This window comes from Genypterus blacodes, unplaced genomic scaffold (genome assembly GCF_046128005.1).
Source record: "Genypterus blacodes isolate CSIRO-AG114 ecotype Tasmania unplaced genomic scaffold, CSIRO-AGI_Gbla_v1 ptg000067l_1, whole genome shotgun sequence".
In the NCBI taxonomy this organism is placed as follows: domain Eukaryota; kingdom Metazoa; phylum Chordata; class Actinopteri; order Ophidiiformes; family Ophidiidae; genus Genypterus; species Genypterus blacodes.
Genome location: NW_027466879.1, coordinates 16,587,413 through 16,604,570, shown reverse-complemented (window position 1 = coordinate 16,604,570; position 17,158 = coordinate 16,587,413). Strand labels below are relative to the sequence as shown.

At 40.8% G+C, this 17,158-nt stretch overlaps 1 protein-coding gene across 1 annotated transcript in view; it reads right to left on the bottom strand.

Annotated features, from left to right (window-relative positions):
- The window catches only part of ush2a (Usher syndrome 2A (autosomal recessive, mild)), a 169,448-nt gene that overhangs the window by 75,807 nt on the left and 76,483 nt on the right, over positions 1 to 17,158 (bottom strand). Inside the window, 5 exon segments of the mRNA XM_076156076.1 lie at positions 7,238 to 7,380; positions 8,864 to 9,011; positions 11,974 to 12,129; positions 13,296 to 13,443; positions 14,666 to 14,823. Of these exon segments, the coding sequence (XP_076012191.1) occupies positions 7,238 to 7,380; positions 8,864 to 9,011; positions 11,974 to 12,129; positions 13,296 to 13,443; positions 14,666 to 14,823 (753 nt within the window).

The following is a 17,158-nucleotide window of genomic DNA, read 5'->3' as shown; positions in this document are numbered from 1 at the left end:
TTGCTACGTGGTTCCCAGACAGTTAGGCCCAATACTGCATTCACCATGGACAACAAGAGACTTTTGAATTCTTGACCCACAAAGTAAATGTCTGGCATGTATACACTTGTGAGGCAAGATGAGTATGTTTGAGCTGTGAAATGACGAAAGCTGTTCGGACTACATTAAAATTAACAAAGTCAAAATAAGTAACACAGGTAGTTAACAAATGGCAAATTGTCAAAATGTAATAGACAACCCAAGCGACCTTATGTTAAAAAATTACAATGAAGCCTGCAGGGGGTAAAACTATTTATGCTTTGACTCTAGTCCTGCCTGAGTGCACCTCTCAGGTGAAATGAATGAGATGATATAGATGTAGCCCCACATATGCAGATCTGTGATGCAGTTCTGACAGAACAGGTATTGGCTTCTGTTACCTGAGAGATAATAGAAAAGTGTTTTTGTACACTATGCCAACACTCCTTTCAACTTTCACACAGCAACTTTAAAACCTTGTTTACAATTTGAACATACACTCACACCCACATATGTATACAAGCAAATCAAAGAACAGACACACCTACACAAGACTGGTCAGTGTGGAAGCTCATTTGAAGGTAATATCCCCCCCCCCCATTCCCTCCTCCTGCATTTAGATCACACTGTACTGCTCTATAATGGACACACAGATTCATGTGCATATACATCCCACCCCCCTCACACACACACACACACACACGTTGATGCCGGTGCACTCTTCCTAAGCACACACTCACGTGCTCACACCCACAGTGATGCAGTATAGCGGTAATGGTGCTGTGTGAAGGGCAGGCAGATCAAGGTGACTGAGCGGGCTGAGGGAGCGTGCTGCGTCGCTAAGTGCTACCGCTAACCGCTAACGGCTTTCCCAGATGGCAGGGTGTGTGCTCGCGCGTGTGGTTGAAAGAGAGAGAGAGAGAGAGAGGATGAGTGAGACTATGTGTTCATGACTGTATGTTATATAAAGTGTGGAAGTGTGCAGCATGAGTATACTGTACTCCAGCACCCATGGATGAGAGAAGGTTGAGTAGGTGTGAATTGCAGACCACTTCAAACAGACTGCATTGCCAAAGAGTCAGCATTTCACCAGGGTTGTTCAAGTTCAGGTCACTGTCCCCAAAACAGGGTTGTTGTCACATTGTCTGTAATGCAATGTTCAATAAAAGAACAGCTCCAAAGTTTACACTCCTATTTGGTTACAATTGCCAGTGCTTTTTACAGAAACTTTTGAAAGATCTGAGAAGATTCAGAACACAAACCAAACATAAATAGGTAAACTAATCTGAGCTCTTCTTCCAAATACTTATTCTGTGAGTAAGCTGGACAGACCTACCCTTGTAGCAGTTCTGTCAATTGTGAACTAGTGTGATATTAGTAAATGACAAAGGAAAAAAACTGTTTCAGAATGTTGAATGTACAGAGACCAATACCAAAAAGAGTCCAGATTTCGACAGAATATTATAACGAAACACAGCACACACACACACACACACACACACACACACACACACACACACACACACACACACACACACACACACACACACACACACACACACACACACACACACACACACACACACACACACACACACCTTTTTTGATCTCCCTCACAGATACAACAGTATGAAATGGTAATGTTAAGCTTGGTTGATTTTACAGATCACAAACGGCCCCACAAACAACATCTTCCGTTCATACTTCATCTCTCCGTTTGTCTGTCCCCTCATCATCCCCTCTTCCTGTCCCTGGCCCCTTTTTTCTCATTCTTTTTGACCCACCACCTCTCCCTCCCTTTTTTTCTCCCCCTACTAATTCTCTCTCTCTCGCTCCCCTCTCTCCTGTCTCCCTGCTAAATAAACAATGCAGAGATTGACCTTTCAGGTTAACAGGTTTTTATGCTAGCTCTACTCAGCACTCACACTGATTCAATTACCACCAAAGGTCTAGTGAACGCCACGAATATCCAAGGAGCCTGTCTCCCTGTCCATGCACATGCCTGCCTGTCTCATCGTGTGCCTGTCTGTGTGCGCGTCTCCCTCTCTGAGGGGGGCTGAGGGACTGGGTAAAGACTTTCCTCTCCAACTGTTTGTCTAATTAGACACTGTCCATCTGTCTGTCAGTGTGACTATGTTTCAGTCTGCTTTGCTGCATTTCCCCATGATGACCATGCAAGAATAGACAAAGACAAATAGACAGGGAAGGACAGACACCATGAAGAAAGACATAAGGAAGATAGAAGGCTCTGAATTGCCCAATCACCTTGATCCAACCCACTTCATCCACCCCAAATAACCTCTGTTGTTACCCCATTCTTCCCTGATTCCCCCTCTCCTCCCCTCCCCCACGCTCCCTCGCCCCTCTTAGTGTTGAGTGTTATTTAGGCTTTACTGGCGCGTGTAAAATTCTGCAATTTGAAGGGCTGTTAAGTTTTTCAATTGAAATTTTCATTTAAGATGCAGGTGATGCTTTTTTCCCCCCTTTTTTTTATTTTACTGACGCTTTACTGCTCTCTGGATAGCAGGAAAGGAGCGGAGGAATGCGAAGCAGGACTGCGTTGCAACCCACATCCCTCTCTCTGTCTTTCCCTCACGCTTCCTGACTCTGACTTTACCTTGTTTTCTATCTTCCTTCCGTTCCTGCTCGCCTCTGCTGTTACTGACATCGTTCTTCCTCTCTTTCCAAACTGTTACCTTCTACCTTCTCAGCATTCGCCTTCCTCTTTTTCTCTCTCTCCATCCCTATCTCTTTACTACCCACGTCCCGTCCTCTTTTCTCCTGTCTTCCCTCTTTCTTTCTCCCGGTTCCCTCCCTTCATCGCTCCCTCCTCAGCCCCCCTCCCCCTTTACTCCTCCTCTCCCCAGTAAAACACAGTAGCAGAAGGCTAAAACAGGAGTGCAGGGCCACCAAGCCTTAAATCACATTTATAAGGATTTGGTTAGCATAGTAATAACACAATCAACTGACAAGGGCTGGAAGAGGGGGAGGCGGAAGGTCTGTGTATGTGTGTATCTGTGGGTGTATACATGTAGATCCGTGTGTATGTGTGTGTGGGGGCCTGGGCCCATCTGTGTGTATTTATGTGTGTATATCAGTGTGTATTCATGTGAAGAGAAAATGAAGGGTATTATTTTTAGCCTTGCACAGGGTGTGTGTGTGTATATGTGTGTGTTTGTGGACATGTATATGAGGGTGACTGGGCTTTTGAAGGTGATTCAAGGCTCCTAGGAGTCATAATGAGGACAAACGCTGAGCTTTACTGTTATCAAGATGCTTATGACATGGTGTCAAAACGTGAGGAGCAATACGGTGAGAATTTACATTGCTTTTCGTGTCTTTACATTTTCTCAAGATTATTTAATGTCATTGCTGCCTCTGAACATACTTAAAATGGACTAAGATGAGCATATGAGAAAGAGGATAATGTACGAGAAAGGTCACACTGGCTTGATTTGTATCCATAATAGCATAATGTGCATTAGCTTTGGTGCAACTACAGCCATGATGATACCTATGAAATGTCAATCACATAAAGTATTCTTCATGTCATTGTGACACAGAGACTATTTGGAGAGTGAGTGATTCACTTTATTCCCGGTAACCTTCTGATGTAAACAGATATTTACCACTGCATTGCTTTAAAAATAAAATGTGTAGATGTTGGTGTGTATTGATTAGAGATGGTTGTTCTCCCGGGAATGTAGTAAAATATTCCAGGTAAGCCTTGAAAATGGAACAAATGAAAAAGCATTTCTTAGCATCTCTACCGGTAAAAGCAACACATAATTACATGTGCACATAATGTGTGTGCAGTGTGTTAATATTGTAATCCTTGATATGTAAAATAAGGATGGGATTTTGCTCACATCTCAGCAATATCTCCTTTGAAGAAGCAACTGAACAAAATACTGGGCAAAGTAAGGTGAAGCATTTCTATTAATTCAGTCCTATCCATTCCAATTCAACAAATTCATTAAATAACATGAATTCTTTGTGTTCTGTCATTATCTCTACTCTCAGTCCTGGCAACCATTCTTTAAACATCCTGTTTCAGTCTCAGCTAACACGCACACGCACGCGCACACACACACACACACACACACACACACACACACACACACACACACACACACACACACACACACACACACACACACACACACACACACACACACACACACACACACACACACACACACACACACACACAAACACACACACACACCCTTTCACTTTGTAGGACTGCTTCGCACAGATCATTTTGTCAAAACTGCTCTTGATTCATACTCCCTGTAACACACGCACACGCACACACGTCTTTGCCGTCCTTGTACAAACACACACATATACCCTCGCACACGTGCACACACTCTCTCTTAGATCACTTAGCTGGTGTGAACATGGGAATAGACAGAGGAAAGGGAGCTGTCCAACACAGCTAGAGTTTATGTTCACAGGAGCCGTCTGTCTGTTCTGCAGCAGCAGGAATTCATAGGGACCAAATTACATTAAAAAGATGGATATAAAACTTTAATGGAATGATAAAAAGGAAAGGAGGAAGCGTGGGTCTCCTTCTTTCTCTGTTCTGTCATTAGTCCCTTCCTTTCTTCTCTCACTCTCTTTTCTTCAGTTTCTCATTATACCTTTTTTGCTCTCTCCTGTTTTTTCCTTTCTTCACTTTCCCTTTCCTCATGTTTTATTTTCTTGCCGCTCTTTGTTTTTCTCCTTCCATCATCCCTGTTTGGTCTCACTCTTCAAAAATGAAACGATGAAGCCCACCAATGCGAAAACAAAGAAAATCCCATAGAAGAGAGGAAACAAGAAGAGGGATGACAAAGAAAAGAAAGGGAGAGAAAAGGGAAAGCATCCAAGAGAGAGAAAGAGCGATAGCAGAATAAGTGCACATAAAATGGTACATATACTAGAAACCATGTTGTTAATCACTGTCCCAGAATGCACTATGCTATGATGTGGGACCTTTGTAAAGTTTGAAAATGGAGCTCACATGTTCAAAAAAACATATAATCTTACCTAATCACCTTTAGGATAGAAAAGGGGAAACTATTGACCTATTGAGAACCATCTGTGTCAGCAGGATTTAAAAATGATTCACATCTAAATCTGACATTTTAAAACTGAGTATTAGGTAAGACATCAACGACATACGCGCTATTGTTGAAGTATGTCCAATCGATGTACATGCACAAAAATGCTTCTACCATAACAATACGACACACATGATAGGGATGGAAGCTTTAATAAAAAGGGATTTAAACCAACGGAGAAAACTGACTGCCGCCAGATTGAATTTTCCTTGCATGGATGTGTAATTTTTCGCCGCACTCTCGGAAAGGCTTCATTCCACTAATCTGAGCTCACACAAAAAAATGACAAGCTTAGCAGTTGCTTTTATATGTAATTGAGTATGATTTCAAAAGCTATTAAAGCATGTAGTTATTATGTACGTTTGTTGTATGAGCGAAGCAGAATTCACACATATTAACTCAAGCAAAAAGGAAAATACAACCTTAACCGTGCACAAAAACCTTGCAAGTACAGCACACACATTCTTTCTCTCTGACACACACATTTCACATAGCAGTACACGGTTAAGGCCTCATAAGCACTGTTACGTTGTCAGCTCCTCTCACCTTCTCACAATGCCAAAGTATGTACTGTATGTAAAGGAGTGGAAAGATGTACAGATATGTTAAGGTCACATGTGAAAATGCTGTGTTTGTATATGTGTGTGTCATGATGACTGTGTGGATGATGTTGTGTTTTACTTGTAGTCTGTGTGTATGTGCTTTTAGGGCTATGGGTGAGTTTGTCTGCATGCAACCTCATGACTGTGTTATTGCTTGTGAGCATGAGTAGGTGTGTGATTGATAAGGAGGACAAGGAGGTGTGTGTGTTTGACACATGTTCTCAGTGTGTGCGTGTGAGGCAGCCTGAGGGAGGGAGAGAGAGGAATTAGGAGAGGGATGGAGGTTTGAACGATGGGGCACAGTGTGACCGATTGAACACATCTATTACTGTCTACACACACGCACACAGGTACAGACTCAAACACGTGTGGACACAAACAAAGCTATAACAAAAGCCCACTTTAGCTGTATAGATGAGGTGTGGGTGCGTGCACGTGTCAAAGTGTGTGTTTGCTGGAAGGAATTTTATTTTGCATAGCAATGAGGAAAGCACAAGGCCATAATTTAATACATCCTGATGTTGGTAATCATGTGTGTGCATGTGCATCAGTGTGTGTAACTGCTTGTGTGTTCACGTGAATGTATGCGTACCACACATACATGTGTACATAGACATTTCTTAGTGTGTACATGTGCGTGTATGCAGTGTATGCAAATCTCAGCTGCTTAATGATAATGTATGTGATAATAGTGTGGTACTAATTAATTTATAACTTTGCACTGAGGAGGCTGTTCCAGTGGCTAATATGATTCTATTACAGCAATTAGCCCACAATGACACTGGCTAGGTCACTCACATACACAGATACACACACCTTACAGTATGCAAATGCCGCTCATATCATTGTCAACGTGTCCAAGCCTATCACACTTCTATCTTTCCTTTAACTCAGACTAACTAACTAACCTCTTTCCTTTTAACAGCTCTTTCTCTCCTTTCTATTTCTATCACTATTTTGCTGACTTTCTTCTTTTTTGGTTTGGTCGAAATATATCCTGAGCCGATCTTGAGGACGCAATTCACGAATTGATCGATATTGTCTATGTACAGCTTGACTCATTTCCGATAATTTTCCGTTCTGTTTGTTCACTGTAACCCACTGCACTACAGGAACAGCTTACTCTCCACTGCACACTGCAACATATTCCTAATGCAAAGCCCTCTGAGTGATTCAACTGTACCGCAAAACCAAAATGTAGATATAGCATAGATGGCAGCCAACATGTTGACTTTTGACATAAACATTATTCCAGAGTGATTTAAGCCTAAATGCAGGTACACCAAAGAAAGAGCTTTTTCTATCCTTTTTATTCTTACCCCACTTCTGTTTCATATCTTTATGTTCAAATGTCTATGACTCTCTGTCTCTATCTTATATGTAAAAATGTCTTCAATGTCTTATGACTTTCCTTTATCATGTTTGTTTGTCTCTAGTTTTTAACATGAATGCATCTATCTGTGTCTTTCTGTGTATCAAATAAGGGAGTGTATGTGTGTTTTTACTTACTGTCCTCTGCGGTGTAGAAGCTGGACCAGGGGCTGGCTGTCTGCCCATGTGTGTGTGAAACCACCACTCTGAACATGTATTGTGTGTATGGAGACAGGTTGCCAACATAATAGGAGAAGGTGTCCGTTGTGTTTTCCAAGAGCCTAGAAGTGGATGGACACAAGCATACAGTACACACCTAAAGTCAGACAAAGAGCTCTGGTAAACATACAGGCACTATTTTCTCGTTTTTTTTTAGAAAATAAAAACTATCACCAAATCTGTTACCAAAAAGTACTCCTGGGCCATGTTTAGACTATTTAGTGTAGTAAACCCATCTTGTCGCTAGTCACTGCCAAGCTATTATGTACTTTGCTATGCTCAATGATGATTCCTATCTCAATTAGCAATTTATTACATTTCTCTTCAGTACAGTTTTTTTCTCTCCACATTTGGCTCTATCATGCCAAACCATGGAGATATGGCACTCCCTGTGCTTCCCTGAATGTGTTTTTATGGATTGACTAATTGCAACACAATTCTTGTAGTCGATCAAACGTTAGGACAGCATTTGCTTCTGCCTCGCTTTACTCTGCTTGACTCTGACGAGAGCAAATGCTGGTTCTGATTCAGTATTTTTTTTTGTTAAGTAGAGAAGTGGATCATATCCAGATAATTTAGCCAAGCCCTTTACCTGCATACCACAAATGTTTTTGATACAAAATGTTAAGCTGGGAAAACTGGAAAAGGTTGCTTCTTTCTCAGAGGGAATACATTTCAACATTGAAACAACAGACAATACATTTAAAGAAAATAAATAAATGACTGCATTTTTAATGTAAATAAAATTCATTGTCAATTAAGTGCAGTGGTTTGAAATACATTTCATCCAATCACTAGAAAGGGATTATGTTGACATGGACTCAATGTGTACAATATTTTTCCTTGCTTTTCATCATATCCTCATGTCACATCTGAACCCATATAATCATACAATGGAATCTGGGACAAAGTAAAAGAATATTGTCATAAATGAGGGACCATTGACCATTTAGCATCAGATGGATAGAAGGGATGAATGAATGAATAAATCAGGGAACAATGAGATATCCATAGCAGAAGAGGAGGAGGGCATGGCTGTCTGATATATAATACATGTAGCTAGTCATTTATTTATTACCACAGAACGAGAGCCTCCTCTTCTTGGATTAAATTGCAATTTGTTGTCAGGAAGCATGTAATGAATACATATCAGATGCACACCCTCTCTCTCCTTTCATTTTATCACATTTTCTCTTCCCTTTCTCTCTACTCTCCCTTTGCTTTTTTTGTGTTTTTGACTTCAGCCCCCTGTCCTTCCAGCTCATTCCCTCTCTGATTTTCTGATACTCTGTCATACTGATGTGACATGTTCAGCTGTACTGTATAATGTAACCCTGTGTATGGATATGTGTGTGTTCATATCCTTAAGCTCTCTGTGCATATGTATGTGATATGTATATGATAGTATCGTTTGTGTCTCCTTTGTGAGGAACTTGGTGAACATATGTGTCACTCTCTCATTATGTTATTTCTTATCATGTTATGGTTCACATTGTGGATCACTGTACTTAAATTTGCACGTAAGTCAGTTAATTATGAGCTCACCGTATCACAGGCCTCTGTAGTGAAGTCCTCATTTGCAGGCTATAGTGCAGTGGGCCTGGTGCGTTGGCTTGAGCAGGGAGAGACCAGGATACATTCAGACTGGCACCAGTGGCATGGACCAACCACGGCGGTGACAAACCATCTGGGGCTATGGAGGGAGAAATCAGGGAGGAACCGGTGATGAAAAATGCAGAGATGTTGAAAAAGAGATCAAGAGTCAAACAAAACCTGTTAATTTCATCTTTGCATTACTAATCTCATTGCTCACAGAATGCCTATTTCTATTAAACCAGCTTTCCTTTCCCACTGACCTCTGTCTAGGAATGAGTCTGGTTGGAGCGGAAACAGTAACACTGAACTGAAAGTACTTGTCTTATAAAGATCAGAAAAAATAAATATTGTATCAAATACTGTATTAAATATTGTAAAAAAAAAAAAAAAAAAAAAAGGTCAGACAGCAACAACAAGCTCCCACTGTTACAATATACTACCAGTATAACCTCTCTCTGACACACACTCAAACACACAGAGCGTTAGTGTTGGAAAATCAGTAAAACAACTTGATTTACCATAATAGCAAAGCTCTTAGCTTAAAAAAAAGAGGATACAGGGAAAGACAAGTGATAAAGGACAACAAATAGAAGGAGAAATGATAGTGACGGTAGTGTTGCCTCTGCAAAATGAAAGTAGGCTCCAATGTATAAAGTGATCCTTCAATCAAACACACTAGTCTATTTCCACGACAACAAGACTCTGATTGCTGAAGACATCTTATCTTTGAGATGGCTGTTAGACCCCCCACACACACAAAATATGTGATAAAAAGTGTCTTGAGCATTTGGAAAAAACATGTCATAACAGCTCTGTGAACACTGCTTCAGAATAACATTAATGGGGTTTCACCAGCATAAATCATCACAGTAATGGCTATCTTTTAAGGCATTCTTAAGGCATGGAGCATCTTCACTCCACTCTAACCACTCATCTCATATACACAGTATATGTATGGTGAGGCCTCAAGTACCTGGTCGGTTTGCCCATTCGTGTATATGTGTGTTGGCAGTTTGTGTGTAAGCCAATGTTTTGCCTCTGTTTGCAATTTTGTCACCACCCTAGACTCTCTCTGTGCATTTGTGTGTGTGTGTCTGTTACCGACTAGTGTGATATGAATCTGACAACAAAAGGAGCAGAACAATGAAAAGGTACGATATGAATTCACACACTCCAACTGACTCTAAAGACACTGGGAGTGAAAACAACATAAGGCATGCATCAAAATAGGAGTGTTAACATAAATAATTGCTTATGAATATTTTAATGCATTTTTCTACATAATCATTTAATAAATAACTAAGGACTTCGTTCAAAACCGGACTAATCTAATGTTCTCATGAATGAATTGTCTTTTCATATGCATGTGGAATCCAAGTTGAACAGGTACGCACGCGCACACACTTGCACGCACACACTTGCGCGCGCACACATGCACACATGCACGCACACACACACACACACGCACAAGCACACACAAACACACACACACCCCATCCAAAGACACACTGCTGGTGAGCCTGTGTCTCTTTCATGCTGTGTTAGCAGGTACAATATCAGAGGTGTCACTAATCGTTTTAAACTATGCACTTTTATGTTCACTTCTCTCTCTCTGCTCTCCTCCTCCTCTGCTTTTCTGTCTCTTGCTCCACTATCTTCTCTCTGTTCTTTCATTGAACAAGGACGCATCAAGACAGTTTGCCTTAAAGAAGTCTAAAGAGATGCCAGAGGCACAGAGGTAGAAAGAGAGATAGAAAGAGAGGAAACGTCTGGTATTTAAAATTTATACTTTCTTATGCCTTTGTTTTGAACTTGAACACTAAAACTTTCCGAACTCTGTCTTTTGTTGTTCTCTGGCTGAGAGCATAGGTGTTGGGTGGTGTGTGTGCATGTATTCAAGCCTTTTGTTAACATTAGCTGAAGTGGTGAGACTTGTTTATATTTGTGCCTGTTACTATTATCTACAGACTCCACTGATCAGCTTTGGCATTTATCAGTATGCATAATCAGCCTCCATTTTACACAAGAGAGTAGAGTTCAGTCAGTGATGTGTGTTTGTGTGTGTGCTACCCATTGAATAACAGTAACCCTCATTCCAAAAGCAAGCCAAAACCGTTACCTTTCCAGCTCACTAGGTGTACACATGATATGATTATATCATTATATTATGACAATTAGTGTGTAGTGAATAAAAATAATTAACAAAGCAAATCTTTTAGCCAGTCAAATCAAAATGTACCAATACAGGCTAAGGGTGCTTGGTAATATCAATGATCTCTGTTTCTCTCATGTCTCTTGTGGCTTATTATTACTCTAGCACACTCCCTCTCCTCTCTCTGTCTTCTTTACATTCTCTCTTTCTCCAGGCCACACGGGGGATTAGGACATCCAAGAATTTGAAAGCCATGCAATGTCCGCCCAAAATTCCACTCCAAATAAGCAGAGTTCTTCTTCTCCCCTGTGCTCAACAGTATAGTATTATATAACTTGCTGTGAAACATCGCTGAGGTGTTATTCTACAATCTCCATTTCCTTAGAGCAATCACAGAAAACAACAACAATGGTTTATTTATGGTACTAATAGTTTGATAGCACACATGTGTTTGTTTATGTGTAACCTGCCACAGCCATGCCACAATAAACACATAGCTCACTGTTTTCTGTCAGGGCCATGAAGACTTAGCTTGAGACGGACATCAACTCACACATGCTGCAGTATTGGTTACTCTGATTGACAGGTCGCCTCTTTACTCAGACATTACCATTCTGACATCCGTCTGGATGAATGGACCACTGCTCACCAAGATTGCTCTTAATTATTTTTTGGGATAAATCAGAAGAAAAAAGTCCGTGCAGTTGCACGATGAGGATTTAGTGTCTCCACATGGACTGGTTTTAATAGTTGTGTGGGAGTTCAGCGCAGTGGTGAGTTATGATTTCATCTGACTGCTCAGAAATCATTCGGCTGGGCTGCATAGTTCCATAGGTAGTTGTGTCCAAACTAAAATTGCAAGAGAGTTTGCAGTGAGCTTGTTTTGATTTATTGTTAGTGTGTGTACCTGCTGGTGGCGTAGTAGCACTGAGAGGTAGACTCTTCACACAGTCCTGGGTGTTACACCCTCGGATCCAGAAGCTGTAGTTGGTATACGGTTGTAGGTCAGTCACAGACAACCAGCTGCCTGCTGCTGTACTTCCATCCAACACACCTTTACTGTCTAAGAGACAACCGGCGACAGACAGGGAGGGAAAGAGAGACTTGTATTAGATTACATGAATGAGAGATAAAAGGGGAAAAGAATTGGAAATTTACACCACGCAAGCCAAACAATACACTCTGATGGGCACAAAGTTTGGTGTGAACTGATGATGGCCATGTGTTACGGGTAACTACAGTGAAACAACTTTTGGTCCCTCTATGCTGTTATTGTTATCTTCCTCTGGAGGCACAGATCAAAGTCCTCGACTCTGTAACTGTGTATGTGTGCGTAAACTTGTCTGTGTGGATTTGTCTGGATGTGGGCCTTTGTTAATCCCATCTTGGGAGGCAGTAGCTCAGTGGGTAGAGCTTCCGCCTGGGAACCGGAGGGTTGCCGGTTCGAGCCCCTGCCGAGGTGCCCCTGAGCAAGGCACCGAACCCTCAATTGCTCCCCCCTCTGCGAAGGGCGGTAACTGTAATGTAAGTCGCTTTGGATAAAAGCGTCTGCCAAATGATCGTAATGTAATGTAATGTAATGTAATCTTCATGCCATTGTTTTGCTCAGGTCAGGTTATTGGCAACATTGTTTCCTCTTTCTTCCTTTTTCCATCACCCTGGCTTGATTGCCATTTCTTTACTTCAAAATTGTGTGCCCAACCTTCACAGTATGCTGATACTGTTTGTGAGGTGTATCTGTGTTGTGTGCTGCCACATCCAAAGTGTCCCTATTTGATGCTCTTCCTTTAATGTAATGTGAACCAAACCAAACCAAACAGATACAATGTAGCAAAAGCAGAAAAATACACTTGTGGATTTACTTAGACAATACACTTTGGTCAGACATACAACATAGTCATAGACATACAACAGTGTAAGTTAGAAAGAAAAAGGTAAGTTTTTCTATGCTGCCACTAGGATCACCATTTTAACCCCATATAGATGACATGCAGCTGTTCATCTACATATGAGTTATATTGATGGACCAGTTCAGTGCATTGCTCAAGTGAACATCGCAATTTCCTGCAAATGTTAAGACATCAATGGAGCAAAGGCCCAGATTAAGAAGCTCTAAACATGAATGTAAAGAAAAATAAAAAGCAGAATATGTGACAAAATAACTCATTCTGTTTATGCATGTGTGTGAGAAAGGCAGAGAGACAACAGCGTGTCCCTAGGCCGCGTCACCTTTGCTTTTGTAGTATAGTGTGTAGCTGAGATTCCCATTTGGTCTGGGTGGGGCTGTCCAGCGAACACGGAGTGATCGAGAGCTGTGATTACTCAGTTCCAAGAGGATGGGTCCCTCTGGGGCTGCCTCTAATGTACGCATCTCCACCTGATTTGAAAAGAAAAGGCACATAATAACAAAGTCAGGTCTACCCGCCCAAATAGTTCTAATGTTAAAGAGACATTTGATCAACATTCTCTCTGAATCTTCTACATCTGCCTTTGTTTTGTCTCTATTGTCTTGCTCTGGCCTGCTATTAAGGTTTTAGTTTTGGGAGGTTTTCTGTGTCTTTGGAGACAACTTGGGCTGAGTTGGGAACCCCTCATGTGTGGATCTGCGAGACATTGTATGCAATATTGGGCTTTAAAAATTAAACTTGACTTGCTGCATTTCCCTTTTTACCCCTTCCCTAGCTTTTTTATCTTCCGACTGAAACCCTTCTCTCTTATTTCCCCAGTATCACTCTCCTGTTACCCTCTTTTGCCTCCTCACTTTCCACTTCATCTCTCACTTTGCTCCAAACATGTACTACTCATCATTACACCCCATGCTTTTAACCCTCCTTCTCTGACTGTTTTCTTCTCTTCCCCTGTCATCTCCTCTACATCCTTTTCTTCCCCTCTCCTTTCCGCTTTTTCTGCTCCTCCTGTTCTGCTGTGTCAGCTGTTCTTGCAGTGTTTGACTAAATATGGCGTCTGTATTGGAAAAATGTCCCAAAATATGGCCTGTCGTCAGAGGCATCATTGAGCGTGGAGTGGCATTTCCTACCAAATGTCACTGTCGCCACGCCAGCCCTCGTTATTGAGCTGAAAGAATCGATCACCTTTATGATACCCAGAGACGCACACACAGATGAAGTCACACACACACACACACAAATGTGCGCCCGCACACATCAACATTGTAAATGTGAGTCTGTATTACCACATATATACAACATATTTTTTGGTGTTGGTTAGTTAATAGTTAATAATAATTACTTGGTGTTGGTTAGTTAATAGTTATTAATAATAACTTGGTGTTGGTTAGTTAATGTTATAATCTGCAAACATCCTTATATGTTTTGTCTCCTCTGTGTCATTAAATACTACATGCTACCTATTCATATATAGAATGTTATCGTATTACTTTCTGGATGTGCATGGGGAGGTGTTTTATCTTTCTACCATTATTCTAAAGCTGAACATAAGAAAAATAATAATGGTTCTTCGGGAAACCTCCATTCATAGAAGCCAATAATTATCAAATAAACTTTGCTTGAACATCTCACCATTAATGTTGCAGATTAATGCTTAAACATTGTGTGTGTAGTACTAAGTGATTCACTGACCATTGGTCCCTTGCCACAGCCCTGTGCTGTACAGGCCTGCAACCTGAACATGTGTCGGCTCCATGGAGAGAGTCCCTCCACTACAAAGAACCTCTGAGAAGCACTGGAGTTTGCAATAAGAGCTCCATCCCGCCAGACGCCATAGCTGGTCAGAACGCCTGCGAAATAAACAGACACGTCACACACGTCATTATTATTATCCGACCACAGATGATACATCCATAAATTCAAATTATGAGACCATGTATTTCCATGACTGTAGTGATTTTTCCATAGTAATAATACTCCATATGCAATGCGTTTTGTCAAAAGTGAGTCTGAGTTTGATTTGCAGAAGTGTAAAAAAAAAAGGAAAATGGGAATACAAATTTGGAAATTCAAGCCATATTTCTACAAACCACTTTCTGTGCTTTGATCTTCATTTCTTCTGAGTGCGAAATAAAATGATTTTCAATAACAGGTCCTGATATTCATTTTGCAATGTTTGTTCAGAATCAGAGATCCAATTAACAGAAGGTACACAGACAATTCTTGCACTGTAAGTCAGACTCTATAAATTTCCAATCATAAAGTGAGCACTTTCTACGTAGAGGTGCAGTCTGGGACATTGGATTACAATGCAAATGGACGCCCAAGATTTTGTCTGTCAGTGTTTCAATGATAAACATAGCACTGAAATGACAAATGTAACCATATGTGCTGCGAGGATAAAGGCCCTCAGAGGGACAGTACTAGAAGACACAAATGCATGTGCAAATACTAGTTCTACACAAGAACATCCACAGGCACGCACACACATACACACCCTGAAATGGGAACTCACACGTGGCTGTACACGCATACATGCACACACACTCACCCTATAATTACATTACATTACATCCACTGAATAAAAAAAACGAAACAGTACGCTGCCAAATGTGGTTTTCCTTAATAAAAATGCATACAGGGGGCTCAAAAGATCAGTGCTAAGAACTAAGAGTCTATTCTACTTTAATCATGTGTGGGTTTTATTATTGCTCAATAAGATATACACACCTATCAGGGAAATGAAGACACAAAAACCCCACTGATGCCAACTACATCTGCGAAGCACTTAATGTGGGCAATCACATGTCTGTGAGAGTATGTATATGTGCGTGGACGTCTGTGTGTGTGTGTGAGAATAAGCCCATATCAGTGTAGGTTGTAATAAAGACAGGTTGGGAAATGAAGCAGCGAATGCATAACAGGCTTATTTCCCCTCTTTGTCTGCGTGTTGCCCCGACCTAATCCCCGAGAGGATTATCCCCCACAAATCCCTGCGGAATTGGGGAGAAAGGGGGGGAAGAGAGAGAGAGGCAGGGAGAGAGAGAGAGAGAGAGAGAGAGAGAGAGAGAGAGAGAGAGAGAGAGAGAGAGAGAGAGAGAGAGAGAGACAGACTTGCACACAATCTCACTGCTCAAGCCAAGACAGGAGAGTTCATCATGGTAATCATCATCATAATCAGGATCATTGCGTCCGTCCATTTATGAAAAAAAGTTATTGAAAATCAAAACAATCGCACAGAGCTCTCCTTCCTTTTTAAGCAAAAATGTAAGCTTTTTATGCACAAGATAATCAGGGAATCATGATCAAGTGTCTCCTTTGTTATACATTTCTGTTAAGAGATGAGAGAAGCTTTAAGTAATTTATCCAGGCTAATACGCACACACATGATAGGGTTTATAGTGCGAAATGCACTCATGTGGCATTAAGCGTAAAACAAACCATTCACATCACACATACACACATTATAAAATTACATATACTTTAACTAGCATGGCAGTTATATTTGATAATATCTGACAGTGCATTGTACATTACAGGCTGTGACATGGGGTGGGAAACCCTCAGATGGTTTTCATCACTTCATTTGGCTTCACAAGATACAGGATTTGTTCATTTAACATTTGATAATTCATCTTAAAACCCAAACACTAACAGTACATAATCGTCTGGTGACTAAGTGATAAATCATCAAACCCATTAAGTTATTTTTTAGTTATTAAAAATATGGTTAATCTCATATTATTACATATGTTTATAAAAAAAAAAAGAATAAATAATACAGTCCTAAAAAACACCACGAATCAGGACACAGATGTTTTTAAAATTCATACTGAGATTTCTCCTTTGGTGTGATTACTAATTGAGATTTCTTCATCTGTTCTCTCTCTGGTCACTGGTGTGTAAATGACAAGTCCAGTGTGAAAATGAAAGAAATTTAACAATCTTTCCCATTATCAACCAACTATTGCATACTGCAGATTACTGAGCCAAAACTGAAACTGACGAAGAGATCATGTGATTTGCCATAAATAGGAGAAAAACACAAGTGGCTTTGGAAAAGTGAGGGCAAGATGGTTTCACGGTTTTAGATTATTTGTGACAGCTTGCGTTGTTATAAATGTTGATATGTTTTTTCTGTCACTCAGACACAAGTAAACTGATTGATGATGCTTCATTCCATGT